The sequence below is a fragment of the Schistocerca nitens genome, chromosome 5, assembly GCF_023898315.1.
Source record: "Schistocerca nitens isolate TAMUIC-IGC-003100 chromosome 5, iqSchNite1.1, whole genome shotgun sequence".
In the NCBI taxonomy this organism is placed as follows: domain Eukaryota; kingdom Metazoa; phylum Arthropoda; class Insecta; order Orthoptera; family Acrididae; genus Schistocerca; species Schistocerca nitens.
The window spans coordinates 483,528,743-483,547,790 of NC_064618.1; the positions used below are offsets into that span (position 1 = coordinate 483,528,743).

General features: G+C 40.3%; 1 protein-coding gene across 1 annotated transcript in view; it reads left to right on the plus strand.

Moving 5' to 3' along the window:
• Positions 1 to 19,048, plus strand: part of LOC126260543 (E3 ubiquitin-protein ligase MYCBP2-like) — an 831,093-nt gene that overhangs the window by 251,413 nt on the left and 560,632 nt on the right. The window contains exon 31 of the mRNA XM_049957878.1: positions 11,658 to 11,875. Coding sequence (XP_049813835.1) covers positions 11,658 to 11,875 — 218 coding nt within the window. The remainder of the gene's footprint in view (positions 1 to 11,657; positions 11,876 to 19,048) is intronic.

Genomic DNA, 19,048 nt, shown 5'->3' on the forward strand with positions numbered 1-19,048 from the left:
GATCCTTGTGGAGAGCACAGAGGCCTTTGCGTTCAGCTCTAGTCATGTTTGATACCAAGGCTTGGCTTTTAAAATAATGCAGCTCATTTCTCTACAGAATTTTTCTGCAGTTTCACAGGGAAACTTACCAACTGCTTGTTCTACACCACTTAATATGTCAGCAAAAGGGATACTCCACGGTGAAGGAGCAAAGTTAAGACCCTTCTTAACTGCTGAGATGGCACCCACGTCAAAGTTTCTTGATGTCATGTTGATCTTGGTTCATTCTGCAGTTTTTTTGCTCTGCCGCATATTTTTGCTGTTGTGAAAGCTGACTGAATTTCCCTTTCTGCCTCTCTATGCATCTCTGCCTTGATGATGTTAGTTTTGCTACCTGTGCTACATCGAACAAATCCCAATCTAAAGCTGAAATTGTCATTGTCAGTAGCAGGCGAATGGCCAAAAGTTCATGGCCATTTGTGTCCAGCTATTTTCTGCTGAAGTTTATTCTCTCCCATAACATGGTGAAACTGGCATGGTGGAATATTCTTCTGTTTACTTCAGTGTCACTGTCATGGTTAATGATGGTAATTCATGGAATTGTCGTCTCATCATAGCAGCGCTAGCTTAATAAATTGGCTTTTCAGGTATCTGATGGTGCACCACATCTCTTCCTCCTAGAGGTACATTATATATGAATGCATGTTCTTGTGGCTATATCCATTAATAAAATGGATATCACCACGAGAGCATGAAATTATACATACCCATATACTCTATTTCTAAAAGTGTTCTTAAACTTTTACAGCAAACACCTTTAGCAGAGAAAATAATCCAAAATATGCAGGCCACCCTCCTCTTGCTGCAACAGTAGGCAATGTGTATCATTCTGTGTGATATTGGGTCACGTAAGAATAAGAATAAACAAGGAAGATGACGTATAATTGCAGGGGGTCTGCAGGGATCATATCATGACACGGTGTGCCATTCCCTTGAACACTGTCGTTTCACAGTTGAGTCACAAAGGCATTGTATAAGGGATGATCAAAATGTTTCCATTTGAGGGCATTGTTACAGTATATATGCTACGTAGTGCGACTCTGTTGCAGGTATGTAAGTGCTGACATGTAGACAAGGTATTAGTGTGACTTCATTCCTTTCCAATGTGCGTGTAGTAAATGTTCACGTGCACTATAGTGAAGTCGATAAGGTGCTGGCTGCATGATCTGGGTCTGCAACAACTAAAATAATTAGAAGTTGTTGGCAAAAAATAATACATTGTACTTAACTGGTGGTACAGGAGTCTTCATAGTCAGGAGGAATATATTTACAAACAGAGAGTTATAATGGCTGGTTCAAATGGCTCTGAGCACTATGGGACTTAACTTCTGAGGTCATCAATCCCCTAGAACGTAGAACTACTTAAACCTAACTAACCTAAGGACATCACACATATCCATGCCCAAAGCAGGATTCGAACCTGCAACCGTAGCAGTCACGCGGCTCCAGACTGTAGCGCCTAGAACCGCTCGGCCACCCTGGCCGCCAGAGAGTTACAGAGGCATCACATAGGCCATACTTTAACTAAGTGCCTTGTTGGAGGTTGCTTCCTATCAGCTGAAGGCTATAATACTTTCCTACTTGACGTCCAAAGCAAGAGTGGTTGAGCGCATGCTAGAGACTTGTTGCAAGATGCAGAGCGGCACTAGTGGCACTAGTCTCGACTCACGGGTGCAGCAATATTAGTACGGCCCACGGTCTATAACTGCAACCCCTAACAAGTGTGGTATCGAATGTTGATACTACGCAATCCTTTAAAAAAGGCCTAAAAGGTTGATTATTCCTGACAGATGAGAACAAGCAGCAGACAGTTATGGACTACTTCATGCGCAGGACACAGTGTTTTACGAAATGGGTATCTTCAATCTAGTGCGTCGTTGGGATGATTGCCTCAGTGCTCGCAATGAATTTGCCTGGTTGGCATACAGATACTGGACTGTATGGGCTTCAGATGGAAACTCTTTGATTGTCCCTTATAAATAGGAGAAGGAATCACTGGAAATAAGAAAATGTAATTTGCGGTGGCTTAAGTCAAGCACCTGGTTGAAGCTTACCTCTTCCTATACAGTATAAAGTAATTCAACTTGCTTAGAACTCTGCTAACACATGTCTGCATATAATAACTGGATGACTCAGTTTATTTCTGGTGCTTGAGGTATATTAATCTCTGTACATCACATTTTTACAAAACGTATTTTGTATTTTGAGATTCTGGTGAGAGGGCAAGGAATTTAGAGGGAGATATACCCCGCATTTTAAGCTAATGTCAGGGCATCCGGCCGCCAACAGTCACTAATATGACCACAACCCATATAACGATGACGACCCCATAGGGAAACAAAAAAATACAAGAAAGAGGTGGAAGAAGAAGAAGAAGAAGGAAAATGAGAAAATAAAATGAGTGTTTAAGAGATCTGAAATTTTACGTACTGTTTAGGCCCTGCGTAAGCTTTTTGGTTGGAGAATTTAATGTGTTGCAGAATGGATGGCTTTTGCTTTTATAGTGCAGGTGTTCTCTCTCTCTCTCTCTCTTTTCCTCCAAAGTGAAGGTTACAGACTAGGCCATATTCATTGGCAGAATTGAAGCAATCATAAGTGACAGTAAAATACAGCAGTACTGTAGGAATTTTACCATGTGATATGCCAGTGTTCATGGTGCAGACAGTAGGGGAGGAAATCTTTGGTGTCAGCAAGTGGTTCGGGAGACTAATGATTGACACTGGTACACAATTTCTGAGCTGCCTGGTGGCTTAACTGTAGTTTCAGGATCAGCTCTTTGTGGTATTGTATCTGAAAAACTTGGATATCAGAAACTGTACGAGATCGGATGAGGAAATGGAAGAAGAGTCGAAACAGTGGGTGAATTCTCATTCCCTCAATACACCAAAAACATTCTAGTGGATCTCCTCCTTCACAAATTGTATGGCTATTCTATTCTGGTTTTCACCTTCATTGAAGAACTGATTGTACTATGCATTTTTTTTTAATTTTTTGGCAGCAACTGAGAAATGAAAGGCCCTTAAAGTTGTCAGTATTAGCTGCTTTCCTTGAGTCCCAATCATATAAAATATTCTTAAACAGACATCATTTCAAACATTCCCATCATACACAGCTAATGAACTCAATCTCATGCTGTCTCTGCCTTACATTATGCATCCAGAGGCAAATCTTATAATCTGTACTGAAACAGAGAAAAAAGTCCTTCAGGTAAAGTATCACAGAGAAACTCATTTTCACATCATTTACATTGTGAAATTTATTTTGTAGACACTTTGACTTGTAAGCCAACTGTTCCAAGTAACTTACATTTTGAAATTATAGAAAACATTATTATTCCTTTTCCACTCATTACTACTGACAAACTCAGTACATTTTTCCATCAGCTTTCTATATATGTGATTTCAACCTATATCTGTCAGTCTAGTAATGGTCAACAACAGCCTTCTAGATTAATGCTTATGGGTCACAAACTGCTTTCTTGAGATTTCTGCCCAATTCATATTTATCTTTTCCGTATATTTCAGCAAGAATGGTCTCTTGCTACTGAGAACTCTGACATGTATTTGCTTTACTCTTTCCATAAATCCTAGTTACAACAATTCCAGTCCCTCGCTCTTTTGTTGTCTTTCTGATTCCATGCATCTCCCAAACTCTCCAAAATACAGCATATTACAATGCACTGTGTTTGCTTCATGAACATTACCAACCCTCTTTAAGTCACTCGACAGTATGTGCAGTAATCATTGAAACTCCTTTAGAAATGTCTTCTGCCATATCCCCTGATGGATTCAAAATTTGAAAAGTGATTTATCTAATAACTATCACCTTCAAATATCATTTCTTAGCTACCATCCATCCTTCCACATGTTTAGAAGAAATGGAGCAATAAATGCAGCTGGGATGTCAGAAGTGGAACAGAGCCCTGACTATTCTGATGGAGTACAAAGCCTGGAAGACTGTTGATTGCATTAAGCTTTAAAATAATTCCAAGTGACTACTTTGATTGAGATCACAGACTTCTACTTGCAAGTTAAGCATGAAAAGACCTTGTGAATCCTTAGCCAGAGAATACCAAAAACAAAACTTGACAACCTCCCAGTACAAGTTTTCGTTTATTTCTTTAATATTGTAGTGTAGGCCTCATCACAAAGAAGAACTTGCAGGTATATCAGACAAGTCAAAATATAAGTAACAGAGAGAAGTTGCTGTCAGCTATGTGTCTCACAGCCACACATCAGCATAGATGTATTACAAAATGATTACAACCATAAAATCTGGTGGGTGCCTGATTGGTGCCATCAGCTTACTGGTACTACTGTTAGCAGCAACTGGATTCATACCCTCCCCTTATGCACACTTATCACCCGCAAAAACAGCGATACTTTGTTGTTCAGCTTCCTACACCACTGACTCCGCCAGAACTTGCATCAAAGTTCATGAGGAAGTCATGAGAGCAAAATCCTTAAACAGATCTCAAGATTACTTGAAGTTGTAATTGTGTCAGGATTGTTGCCACGTGCAAAGTGACCTCAATGAAAATCAAATTTGCAAGTGAAATCATTTTCTGTTTAATTTATTTTTAAACTGAATAAATTTATGAGTGGCCACTTACAATATAATTCATTCTGTACTGTCTAGTGAGTCCAGTACTCCCATACATTACCAAATTCCTTTCCGAAAGGGACTCAAACATTATCAGACTAGACTTTAAACAATAACCAAATGTAATATGGTTTATTCCTACAAACTGAGTTGCTTCTTTTAAGCAATGTACCAAGAAGGATGTGTATGACAGAAATGAAGTTTATATCACAAACTAAGTGCATGACAGCATATGCATGGTCAAGATTGCTGAACTGTACATAATCTCTGACTTAGGGCATTCAGTGTGGTGTAAAGACACCATGTGTTGCAATAAGCATTCTTAAATATTCAGGCATGAAACCGAAGACAACCTGAATATGTCACAGTCTCATGCACCTCCTCCAGGATTTTATATGAGTCCATAAAACTATACTTGTGGTTACTGAAGAACTATGATTAAGTAACTGTGAACTAGCTATATCCTAGAAAGCTCAGTTGGTGACAAACTAGGAAAGTATACAGCACTGACTCCCATCATTCTTCAAGGAAGGATTCCACATATTTTATCACAAATGGCCATGCATTTTCCTGCTGAAATAGGGCATGTGGAGTTGCTTGAAGGAGGAACTGTGTTTTGGGCTCCACTATCATCTCCCTCCAATAGCGTTCATATTGCCCCCAAAGCATAGAAGATGTGATTGCATATTGTGTCCATTGGTGCTTCAAACCAACACACTTGGCACTTGACCACTATGCTTCTGTATAATGAATGCCACTAGATTATGACACAAATATGATCATAACTGTAGGAAATAGTGTAGCAGGACTCTTCCAAGAACATACCACTTTGATACTTGGCATATCAACAGTGCTGTTGACATGCCCATAGCAATGAAAGCCCATCCAGTGGCATGCATGTCCAGTTCAGCTCACAGAAGGCGGTGACAAACCATCAAGATAAACAAGTCCACACTCATTTCATTGCCCCCACCCCCGCAATTGAATGAACACTGTTGACAAAGCAGTATGTTCTGTTACAGCATATGTACAAATTGGTTGTTATTGTTGCAGTGGACTTCAGTACATAGAGTGCTTTGATGCAACTCTCTGTGTGTCCCTATTCTGTGACAGTTCCTTCATTTCTGATTAACTACTGCAACCTACATCCATTTGTGGCTGCTGTCTCTTGGTCTCCCTCAGCAATTTTTACTTCTTTTATTTCCCTCCATTAACATATTGATTCCTTGGTGCTTCAGGGTGTCTCATATCAGCCAATCACTACTTGGAATCAAGTTGTACCCCCCCTTTTTTTTCCCTCAATTCAGTACCTCATTGTTAGCTACTAGATATAACCACAACATCTTCAGCATTCTTATGTAGCAACACATTTCAAAAGCTTTTATTCCCTTTTTGGTTGCACTGCTTATCATCCATATTTCATTTTCATACAATGCTACACTTCTGACATAAACCTTCAGAAAGACTTCCTAAAACTTAAATCTGTGTTCAGTGTTAACAGATTCATCTTTTTCAGAAACGTTTTTCTTGCTATAGTCAGTCTGCATTTTACATCCTCTCCACTTTGGCCATCATCAGTTTTTTGTTACCCAAATAGCAAAACTCATCTACTATGTTTACTGTCTCATTTCATAATCTAATCCTCTCAACATTGTTGGATTAAATTTTACTATATTCAGTTACCTTGGTTTTACTTTTGTTGATGATGTTCATCTTACAACCTCTTTTCAAGACACTATCCATTCTGTTCAGTTACTCTTCCATGTCTTTTACTGTCTCTGATGGAATTACATTGTCATCAGCAAACCCCAAAGTCTTTATTTCTTCTTCCTGAAATTTAATTCACTCTCCAAATTTCTCCTTTACTGCTTGCCAAATGTAGAGACTAAATAACTTGGGGGATTGGCTACAGCCCTGTTTCACTCCCTTCTCAGCTGTCTCATAGACTTTGCACAACAGCTGGAATAGTCTCCTAAGGATCTCAATAATTCTGAGGGTATGTCATCTACTCGAGGGATGTTGTTTTGACTTGCGCCTTTCAGTGCTGTGTCAAATTATTCTCACATTATCATATCTCCCATCATTCATCTACTTCCACTTCTCTTTCTATAATATTGCCTTCAAGTTCATTTTCCTTGTATAGTCTTTCTATGTATTCCTTCTGTCTTTCAGCTTTCCCTTCTTTGCTTAGCACTTGCTTGCCATCTGGACTCTTGATATTCACAGAGCTGCTTCTCTTCTCTTCAAAGGCCTCTATTACTTTCCTGTAGGTGGCGTCAATCTTTTTCCTAGTTATGCACACTTTTAAGCTTTTCATGTGTCCTCTAGCCACCCCCTCTTAGCCATTTTGCATTTTCTGTCAGTGTCAGTTTTCAGACATCTGTATTCCCTTCTGATTTCTTGATTTGCTGCATTTTTTAAAATTTTCTCCCTTCGTCAGTTAAATTCAATATATCCTGTGTTAGCCAAGAATTTCTACTAGGCCTTGCATTTTTTTCTTATTTAATCCTTCTCTACCTTTACTATTTTATCTTAAAGCTACCTCTTTATCTTCTTTGTGCTCCGTTCCCTTGTTTCAGTCAATTGTTGCCAAATACTCCCTTTGAAATGCTAAACAACCTATAGTTCTGTCAGTTTATCTAGGTCCCATCACTTTAATTTATTACATCTTTTTAGCAATGTCTTCAGTTTACTCTGCAACTCATAACCAATAAAATGTGATCAGAGTCCACATCTGCCTCTGAAAATACCTTACAGCTTGAAATCTGGTTCAACATCCCATTTGTATAATCAACTTCCACCTATACAACCTTCTTACATCATTCTTAAACCAAATGTTAGCACTGATTAAATTATGCTCTGTGCAAAATTCACATCAATGCCATAACAGCATGCTCTGTACAAGTTTAAATGCCATAGTAATTACTTTTGTGTTTGCACTTTTTTTTGATGATTCTTGACTGATTAAGCTAGTTGTTTGTGGTCACCTAAGAGGACTCTTTTGGGCCTATGTATATCATATCTTCTGCAGTCTGAATCATTTATTGCCAGTACACTGTTCTGTGTGTCCCTGACTGTAGATTCATGTGTGCCCCTCTTTCTGGCTGCTGCAATTTTCACAAATATTGGTGATTAATGGAACTTCACTGAATCATCAATAAAAACTATTTTCGTATTCATGTAACATTTAATCATCCCAAATATCTGTTAACTATAATCTGCCAACTACAATGAATATTCTGTCAGTTCTCTGTAATTAATTTCCTTGCCTAGACAGTAGATGGGTCATCTGGCACATACGACTCTGCCTCATTATGGAGGCATGTGATAGTTGCTTTGATATTATAACAAACAAAACTAACTGATGAATATATCATAATTGCATGACATTGTCTGTGTTGTAGAAGGTGGTCTTTAAATATAAATATCCATACTTGCAATGTGGCAAATAAAAAGTTTTCCTAAAGAAGATTACAACACTGATATATATAATATATAGAGAGGGAAACATTCCACATGGGAAAAATATATATAAAAAACAAAGATGCTTTAACTTACCAAATGAGAAAGTGTTGGTATGTTGATAGAGACAATAAAAAAACACACAAACACACACACAAATTTCAAGCTTTTGCAACCCCTGATTGCTTCATCAGGAAAGAGGGAAGGAGAGGGAAAGACGAAAGGATGTGGGTTTTAAGGGAGAGGGTAAGGAGTCATTCCAATCCCGGGAGCGGAAAGACTTACCTTAGGGGGGGAAAAAAGGACGGGTATACACTCACGCACACACACACATATCCATCCACACATATACAGACACAAGCAGACATATTCAAAGGCAAAGAGTTTGGGCAGAGATGTCAGTCGAGGCGGAAGTGCAGAGGCAAAGATGTTGTTGAATGACAGGTGAGGTATGAGTGGCGGCAACTTGAAATTGGTGGAGATTGAGGCCTGGTGGATAACGGGAAGAGAGGATATATTGAAGGGCAAGTTCCCATCTCCGGAGTTCGGATAGGTTGGTGTTGGTGGGAAGTATCCAGATAACCCGGACGGTGTAACACTGTGCCAAGATGTGCTGGCCTTGCACCAAGGCATGTTTAGCCACAGGGTGATCCTCATTACCAACAAACACTGTCTGCCTGTGTCAATTCATGCGAATGGACAGTTTGTTGCTGGTCATTCCCACATAGAATGCGTCACAGTGTAGGCAGGTCAGTTGGTAAATCACGTGGGTGCTTTCACACGTGGCTCTGCCTTTGATCGTGTACACCTTCCGGGTTACAGGACTGGAGTAGGTGGTGGTGGGAGGGTGCATGGGACAGGTTTTACACCAGGGGCGGTTACAAGGGTAGGAGCCAGAGGGTAGGGAAGGTGGTTTGGGGATTTCATAGGGAAGAACTAAGAGGTTACGAAGGTTAGGTGGATGGCGGAAAGACACTCTTGGTGGAGTGGGGAGGATTTCATGAAGGATGGATCTCATTTCAGGGCAGGATTTGAGGAAGTCGTATCCCTGCTGGAGAGCCACATTCAGAGTCTGATCCAGTCCCGGAAAGTATCCTGTCACAAGTGGGGCACTTTTGTGGTTCTTCTGTGGGAGGATCTCGGTTTGAGGGGACGAGGAAGTGGCTCTGGTTATTTGCTTCTGTACCAGGTCGGGAGGGTAGTTGCGGGATGCGAAAGCTGTTGTCAGGTTGTTGGTGTAATGGTTCAGGGATTCCGGACTGGAGCAGATTCGTTTGCCACGAAGACCTAGGCAGTAGGGAAGGGACCGTTTGATGTAGAATGGGTGGCAGCTGTCATAATGGAGGTACTGTTGCTTGTTGGTGGGTTTGATGTGGACGGATGTGTGAAGCTGGCCATTGGATAGATGGATGTAAACGTCAAGGAAAGTGGCATGGGATTTGGAGTAGGACCAGGTGAATCTGATGGAACCAAAGGAGTTGAGATTGGAGAGGAAATTCCGGAGTTCTTCTTCACTGTGAGTCCAGATCATGAAGATGTCATCAATAAATCTGTACCAAACTTTGGGTTGGCAGGCCTGGGTAACCAAGAAGGCTTCCTCTAAGCGACCCATGAATAGGTTGGCATACGAGGGGGCCATCCTGGTACCCATGGCTGTTCCCTTTAATTGTTGGTATGTCTGGCCTTCAAAAGTGAAGAAGTTGTGGGTCAGGATGAGGAAATGAGGTGATGAGGAAAGAGGTTTTAGGTAGGGTGGCAGGTGATCGGCGTGAAAGGAAGTGCTCCATCGCAGCAGGGCCTGGACGTGCGGAATATTTGTGTATAAGGAAGTGGCATCAATGGTTACAAGGATGGTTTCCGGGGGTAACAGATTGGGTAAGGATTCCAGGCGTTCGAGAAAGTGGTTGGTGTCTTTGATGAAGGATGGGAGACTGTATGTAATGGGTTGAAGGTGTTGATCGATGTAGGCAGAGATACGTTCTGTGGGGGCTTGGTAACCAGCTACAATGGGGCAGCCGGGATGATTGGGTTTGTGAATTTTAGGTAGAAGGTAGAGGTGTGGGGTTGGCCTTTACATATGTCTGCCTGTGTCTGTATATGTGTGGATGTGGATGGATATGTGTGTGTGTGTGTGTGTGTGTGTGTGTGTGTGCGCGCGCGCAAGAGAGAGAGTCTTTTTTTCCCCCTAAGGTAAGTCTTTCCGCTCCCGGGATTGGAATGACTCCTTACCCTCTCCCTTAAAACCCACATCCTTTCGTCTTTCCCTCTCCTTCCCTCTTTCCTGATGAAGCAACCTTAGGTTGCGAAAGCTTTAAATTTGTGTGTATGTTTGTGTGTTTTTTTATTGTCTCTATCAACATACCAACGCTTTCGTTTGGTAAGTTACAGCATTTTTGTTTTTAGATATATTTTTTTCCACGTGGAATGTTTCCCTATATATATGAAATCTGGTTGTGGACCAGGCTAGTGGAGTAATTATGAGAAGTGTAGCCATGGCTAAACTGTTGATGTGTATTCGTCTATAATGAGTTATCAGAATCAATAATTCCACGATTGTGGAGGAGAGAGTGTTCATGTGGAAGTTGTGGTAACTGGCTGCCAGAAACATGTTCACAGTGACTGGAAAATTAACTACCACATATTGAAATGGATAACTGTGTTACATGGCGTATAGTAAAGGTTCATCACAGAAACTCAAGCCTCAGTCTTTAAGAATGTCCCCTCTATAGGAAAAAAATAACCATGTTCTAGCCCTTGACAGTACTTTGACAAGGAAGATTCTTACTCATCATGTACCATAGCCGAGATGTTGAGGCAGTTTGGCACTAGCAGCCAGAGGCAGTGGTCATGTGTGTGTGTATGTTGTTCATTCCAGAAGAAGGTCTTCTGGCCGAAAACTTACATATTTAGAAGTCTTTTTGCTGTGCCAATCTGTGACTCAGTATCTCTGCTACATGGTGAGCAACAATCTATCCTTTTCATAATACTGTCATTGTTCCATCCTGGATTTTCCCTTGTTCTAGCTGTCAATAGAACATAAAGGCCAGTACCTTGACCATTATGCTACACAGGCTACAAGCTAACTCGTGCCATTTCATTGCTGTTGCTTGGTGCTTGTAGACAGCAGAAACATACACCCTTTGCATAAAATATGTTGGCTCTTCTTGGGATAGTCTTATAAAAATAACAGTTGTGTGTAATATTCCAATTACATCCTCATCCATGTGTGCCTAGCGCAAATCGAAAAACTGTTTTATGTTGATGCTCTTCATAACTTTAGCTCTATTATCTATGCTATGTAATATTGTGGTGTTAAGTGTACTAGTTTTCTGAACTCCTGCGTGGCTCATTCTTTTGAACAACTTGTAATGGACTAACTAATATTTCCGTAAGCTTGAGATGTTGATTCTTTACTATATTGTCCTGTCTTCCAGATGCATTTGTAATTGATTGTCATTATTTTTAAATTTTGTGTCTATGATGTAAGTAACCCATCATCATATTGCGTAGTGTTAGCAGTACCTCACTGTTCTTTGCTGTTGTACTTTTTTCAGAGTGCTGTTCAAGTGTTGAGTCTTATCCAAGAACTGTTGCCTCATGTCTCAGCACTTAATCTAATGAGTTCTGGTATGCACCATTCAACTGGTTCTATAGAAAGCACAGGTCCTGATTCACAAGGCTATTGTCCTTCATCTATTAATACAACGTCACACCATTATGCTTGGGTTGAAAGTGAGCATCCCTACAAACCAGCTACTGTATCCAATTACAGGTAAGAGTGGTGCATCTGAAGTTCATGTTTCTAACTCTAATTATTCCAGTACCTTATTTGTTTCAAACACTAGAATGAAAATAGAGAGCGAGTGAGGCTAGGGGCTGGGAAGGAGGAATGAGTGAGGTGGATTCCTATCCTTAAAGGATTATCTTCATTTTCTTTAGTTAGCTCCAAATAGCCTGGTGTAGTGAACAGATTTTCAGAGTGTAATAAAACAAATTAATGGAGCCCGCTTAGTCATCATTTCATCATCTCAATGCTCAACATGAACATCAATAATCTGTTTACCAACCATTCTTTTTTTTTTCATTAATGATATGATCATTGTATAATTTTGTATATTTGTGGTACTTTAGCACTGATTCATATATATTCATAACTAAATACAGAATAATAAATGTGTGACTTCTGCACCAAACATTTATTTTCACTAATTATGTTTATTTTCTGTAAAATACATCTGCTGTATGTAAAATTTGAATTTCAGTTAAATCTTAATTTACTTGTTTTCACACTTTGTTTTCAATGGATTCTCTCTTCCAGTAAACAAAATATTCATGCATGTAAAGACAGTGTTTTCTACGTGGGCGATAAAAACTGGAAAGCAGTTGTATAGGCGCATTTCCATGTATGTTACACTTCTATCATAACAACTAGTTTCGTTGAGTACTGCTGTTGGTTTCCTATATTTTCTTGTTTATTTATTTATTTGTTACTTTTAAAATGTTTAGCTGTTTGAATTTTGGTCTGCAACTCATTTGGCTTCTTACATTGAGCTAGAACAATGAAACTAACAAAATTAATGATTTATGAGTTCTTTTATTTGGAGTTTTCTGAATAAAACAAATCAAGATTCAGCATTCTAAGTGAATTCTAAGGGTGTTTTAGCTGGATAGATGGAAGGGGAAATGACTAGTATGTGTGTTGGTGGAATATAATGTGTGGTTACTGCTGGTGTGGGAGCAGGTAAGGGGGTGGAGGACAGGAACTAGCAAAGTTTGAGGCTAGATGTTACGATAATGATTGATATGACTTTCCACTTTTCCTGTTCCTTTACCACTCAGCACCCTGCTCTTCACTGTTGATGACACTTCCATCTACACTAACATCCACAATGCCCAGTGGCTTTACTGCTATAGAACAGTACCTTTCAATACGTGACTGGATCAAAACCTACAATTTCCTTCCTGGTTACCATGACCAACTATATACTCAACCACAATTACTTCTCCTTTGAAGGCATCACCTACAAACAAATCTGTGATACAGAAATGGGCACTTGCATGGCACTATCCTATACCAACTCATTCACAGGCATCTAGAGGAATCTTTCCTAATTACCCAGAATCCCAACCCCCTAACCTGGCCCCTTACCTGATGACAATTCATGTGATCTGGACTGAATGTGAGGACACCCTATTCACTTTCCTCCATAACTTCACCACCTTACTTGATGTTAATATCCATCTCAAGGATAGCTATACTATTATCTCAGTCCACATCAAACTTACCAACCAGCAATACAAGGGGCGTTTGAAAAGTCCGTGCAAAATCCGAGAGATGGCACCACCGGCACATATCAAGGTCATGTTTAGTTAGTAGCATCTTGTGGAAGAATGCACACAAAGTTTCAGCCATATTGGTCTATTTCTTTGTGTTTGGCATTCATGTGAATCAAGAAAGTCGAGTGATTGTCAAAAAATGGATGAAAAAGAATTTCGTGTGGTGATTAAACATTACTTTATGAAAGGCAAAACTTCTCAGGAGACTAAAGAGAAGCTTTATAAACGTTACCGTGACCCTGCACCTTCAATTAGAACAGTTTATAAGTGGTTTCAAAATTTTCAGAGTGGCCATATGGGCACAAGTGATGCTGAACGTTCTGGACGCCCTGTGGATGTTACAACTCCAGAAATCATTGATAATCAATTATTCAAAATGACAGTCACAATTGCATTATTTATTTTGCGGTTGTGACTGTCATTTTTAATAAATGATTATAAGTAAATTAATCGCTCTTATTTCCACACAACCATGTTGTCTAAAAATTTAATCATTGATAAAATCCATGATATGGTGATGGAAGACAGAAGAGTTAAGGTGCAGGAGATTGCTAGTGCTGTGGGCATCTTGAATGAATGGGTACATTATATTTTGCATAAACATTTGGACATGAGAAAGCCATCCGCAAGATGGGTTCCGCGATTGCTCACACTTGACCAAAAACGGAATCGTGTGAAGTGTTGCAAGGATGGTTTGCAGCTGTTCAGGAAGAATCCGCAGGACCTTAAGTGTTGTTTGATCACTGTGGATGAAACATGGATACAGTACCATACTCCTGAGACTAGACAACAAAACAATGGGTTACCAAGGGAGAACCTGCACCAAGAAAGGTGAAGACCATTCCTTCGGCCGGAAAGGTTATGGCTACTGTCTTTTGGGATTCGCAAGGGATAATCCTCATCGACTATCTGGAAAAGGGTAAAACTATTACAGGTGAATATTATTCATCATTATTGGGCCATTTGAAAACCGAGCTGCAAGAAAAATGCCGGCGATTGGAATGCAGAAAAGCCCTTTTTCATCATGGCAGTGCATCAGCACACACCTCAGCAGTTGTGGTCACAAAATTAATGGAAATAAGATTCTAACTTGTTTCATTGTTTCACATCCCCCCTATTCTTCAGACTTGGCTCCCTCGGACTACTATTTGTTCCCCAATTTGGAGAAATTGCTGGCGGGACAAAGATTTTATTCAAACGAGGAGGTGATTGCAGCAACTAATAGCTATTTTGCAGACTTGGACAATTCCTATTATTCAGAAGGGATCAACAAATTAGAGCAGCATTAGACGAAGTGTATAAGTTTAAAATGAGACTATGTCGAAAAATAAAAAAAGTTTACCCCAAACACTTAAGTAGTTTTTATTTTTGCATGGACTTTTCAAACGCTCTTAGTACCTTCACTTCAACATCTGCCAGCCTTTCTATGCCAAGAAGTCCCTTCCATACAGCCTAGCCACCCATAGTTTTCACATCTACAGTGACAAGCAGCCCCTCTCCATATATATGCCAAAGGTCTTGCTGAGGCCTTCACAGACCAAAATTACCCTCCCAACCTTGTCCAGAAACATATCTCCTCTGCCTTTTCTGTCCAGTCACCTACACCTCCCACATGCCCACTGTCCACCCACAAAGGAGCACTCCATTGATGACTCAATACTAGGGCTGTTGATAAAATATTGATATTTTTTTCCAAAAAATATCGATAAATATCAGTGATATTTTCTTTCCCAATTGAAATGGCAATATCAGGTGCTGATACTTATATTATATTCTTTCCCAGTTTCAGTAATTATTTGAATTTTTTTTTAATTGTATAGAACATAATTTTACTTTCTCTGTGTGAAGGACTTTTACTAAAAAAAAAAAGGGTCCGATTGCACAGGGGGGTGGCAGTATAAATAGAATAACAAAATTTATGAATTTATGATATGAAGAAATACCACACCATCTGCATTAAAAAACAATTTTTATCACAGCTAGTGTGCTGCTTCTTCATATCGGAATTCTTCAAAAACAGTTGCCAAAAATGATAACCAAAAATCTAAGTGACAAGATTGGTCTCTGCAGTTTGCGGAGATGTGTGATGGGAAATGCTGACGTAACCAGCACTCAGCACTCAGCACCAGTAAAAGGAACTATAATGTTCAACTTCACCATGCAATTTTGACACAACAACTATTTGGTCTCCAGCATTTGTAGAAATGAAAAGCAGGGAAGTCAAGATGAAGTGTTCCAGCCAAATCTGATATGTAACAAAACCGAATGACGGACTCATCAGACATTTTATATTGTACCGCTTACATGCAGCTACCATTGTTAGCAAAGTGATTATCACCAAGCGTTAACATACATCATTTTCCTTTCAAATCTTGCTCTAGCTTATTGATGTACAGAATATCTAATAATAAATCAATACTTAAATATACAGCTCTAAAAGTGGTAGTGTAGTTACAAAGTGCAGCCGACGTTTTTATAGGTCAATACGTCGATATTTTTTCCGTTGATAAATATATACTTTTTTCAATAAATCAGGGGCAAATTTACATATCAAATTCTTAATATTTTTAAAAATATTAACGGTCCTACTCAGTACCACTCAGGATTGGAGCAACTGAATCACATTCTTCACCAGGATTTCGACTATCTCTCCTCTGCCCTGACATAAAGGACTGTCCTACCCACTATCCTCCCCATCTACCCCACAGTGGTATTCCACAACTCACCATACTTACACAGTATAATAGTCCATCTATACTCCACCCTGGCTCTCAGCCCCTTGCTTCATGTCTCATACCCCTGCGATAGACCTGGATGCGAGACCTGTCCCATACTTCCTCCCACAACCACCTGCTCTGGTTCTGCCACAGACATATCCTATCCTACCAAAGGCAGGGCTACATGTGAAAGCAGCCATCTGGGCTACAAACTAGGCTTCAACCCCTGTGCTGCTTTCTACATGGAAATGACAACTTACAAGCTGTCTGTCCGCATGAATGGCCACTGCCAAATTGTGGCCAACAGACAGCTGGACCACCCATTTATTGAAAACACTGCCCAGCACTATGTGCTTCACTTCAAAACTGCTACATAGTCTACACGGTCTGAATCCTAACTACCAACATCAGCTTTTTTGACTTGCACAGGTGGGAACTCGCCCTACAACATATCCTACATTCCCCCAGGTCTCATACCTACTAGTCTTCCTCTTGCTCTATGTCTCTCCTGTCCCCTCATTGCATCTTCACCCCCCCCCCCCCACACACACACACACAGGACAGCCTCCTGACTCTGCACCTAGCAGCCCTATCCTGTCCCTACCATGTCACCACTGCTTGCTACTAGAGCAGCACATTATCTTCCTCCATCCCTACTGTGCTATCCTTCTCTGTTCTGAGCACATACCTCCTCCTTATCCCCACTGCTACTGTTCTTGTGTTGTCAGTTATTTTTGCCATTGAGGGATCCGCCCAGGTCCTTTACGTCTGAAAATGACGCGCAGTTTGTGTTGTGGAAGTTTGAAGGATTTTCTGTTCACATTGGTATCCAACATCTGACTACCACCTCATTTCACTTGGCTTCTAACTCAAGGTGAAGCACTTTGTGAATACATTCAAGACCCAAATGAAGAAGTCTGTTTCTGCATGTTCCTGTGATGATGTGTTGTCAAGTTTTCTAGCTACATGTCGGGTGACACTGGTCAGCAGGTGCAGACCAATGGAATGTTAGCATGGGTGCCGGTCATGAGGTCTCCTGGATTTGTTTTGCCCTGAGTCACATACCACAGACCACCATGGCTCACCATGTTTTCCTCCCAAGGCTGTGCCTGGTCCTTCATCTGGTGACAGACAGAGCCTGCAGTCAGGCCCAAGCAACTCTCTGTCTCTCTCTCTCTCTCTCTCTCTCTCTCTCTCTCTCTCTCTCTGTGTGTGTGTGTGTGTGTGTGTGTGTGTGTGTGTGTGTGTGTGTGTGTGTGTGTGTTTTTCTGCTTCCAAAAAAGGAATTTTTTGTCTGAAAGCTGAAAGTTTAACAGTCTTTACATTGTGTGTGTCTGCAGCTTAACATCTCCTCTACATGGTCGTAGCAATCTATCCTTTTCATATTGTTTTTTATGTAACTGAATTAGAATTGTTTCACTTCTTTGAACAACTTAATCCAGACTTTTCCTTTGTTTAAAATATTTTTATCCGGGGAAAATAGCGTAGGTCTACATCTACATCTACATCCACATCCATACTCCGCAAGTCACCCGTCGGTGTGTGGCGGAGGGTACTTTGAGTACCTCTATCGGTTCTCCCTTCTATTCCAGTCTCGTATTGTTCGTGGAAAGAAAGATTGTCAATATGCCTCTGTGTGGGCTCTAATCTCTCTGATTTTATCCTCATGGTCTCTTCGTGAGATATATGTAGGAGGGAGCAATATACTGCTTGCCTCCTTGGTGAAGATATGTTCTCAAAAGTTCAACAAAAGCCCGTACCGAGCTACTGAGCGTCTCTCCTGCAAAGTCTTCCACTGGAGTTTATCTATCATCTCCGTAACACTTTCACAATTACTAAATGATCCTGTAACGAAGCGCGCTGCTCTTTGCTGGATCTGCTCTCTCTCTCTTCTATCAACCCTATCTGGTACGGATCCCACACTGGTGAGCAATATTCAAGCAGTGGGCGAACAAGTGAACTGTAACCTACTTCCTTTGTTTTCGGGTTGCATTTCCTTAGGATTCTTCCAATGAATATCAGTCTGGCATCTGCTTTACCGATGATCAACTTTATATCATCATTCCATTTTAAATCACTCCTGATGCCTACTCCCAGATAATTTATGGAATTAACTGCTTCCAATTACTGACCCGCTATACTGTAGCTAAATGATAAAGGATCTTTCTTTCTATGTATTTGCAGCACATTACACTTGTCTACATTGAGATTCAGTAGCCATTCCTTGCACCATGCGTCAATTTGTTGCAGACCCTCCTGCATTTCAGTACAATTTTCCATTGTTACAGCCTCTCGATATACCACAGCATCATCCGCAAAAAGCCTCAGTGAACTTCCGATGTTATCCACAAGGTCATTTATATATATATTGTGAATAGCAACGGTCCTACAACACTCCCCTGCAGCACACCTGAAATCGCTCTTATTTCGGAAGACTTCTCTCCATTTATATTCTCAGGAAGGTCATTAATGTACAGTAAGAAGAGCAGTGGCCCTAGTGTCCCGTGTACACACCATATTGGGTTTACTCCAAGTCTTTAATCTGGTATTTTTTTTCTTTCTGATACCTGTGTGTCAAGTAAGATTTTTACCAGCTTATGTGCAGTGCCTCTACTGTATAGAATTTTAGATTTTGCATAAGTCTCTTATGATTAATTAGAATCAAAAGCTTTTGATGGGTCACCAAACACCCCAGTTTTCAAATATCTGCCTGGGAACTTGGAAATAGGTGAAAAGAATTATTTAATGGATATTTGTTCTCTGTTAAACCATTTATACCATTAGTTGGTGGAGTTATATGGTACTCGTTAGACTTCTTCGTACGTTTCTGAAGTAATTATTAAAGGTATTTCCTGCTGTTTGTGTGTTACTGTATGGAACCAAAACAATAG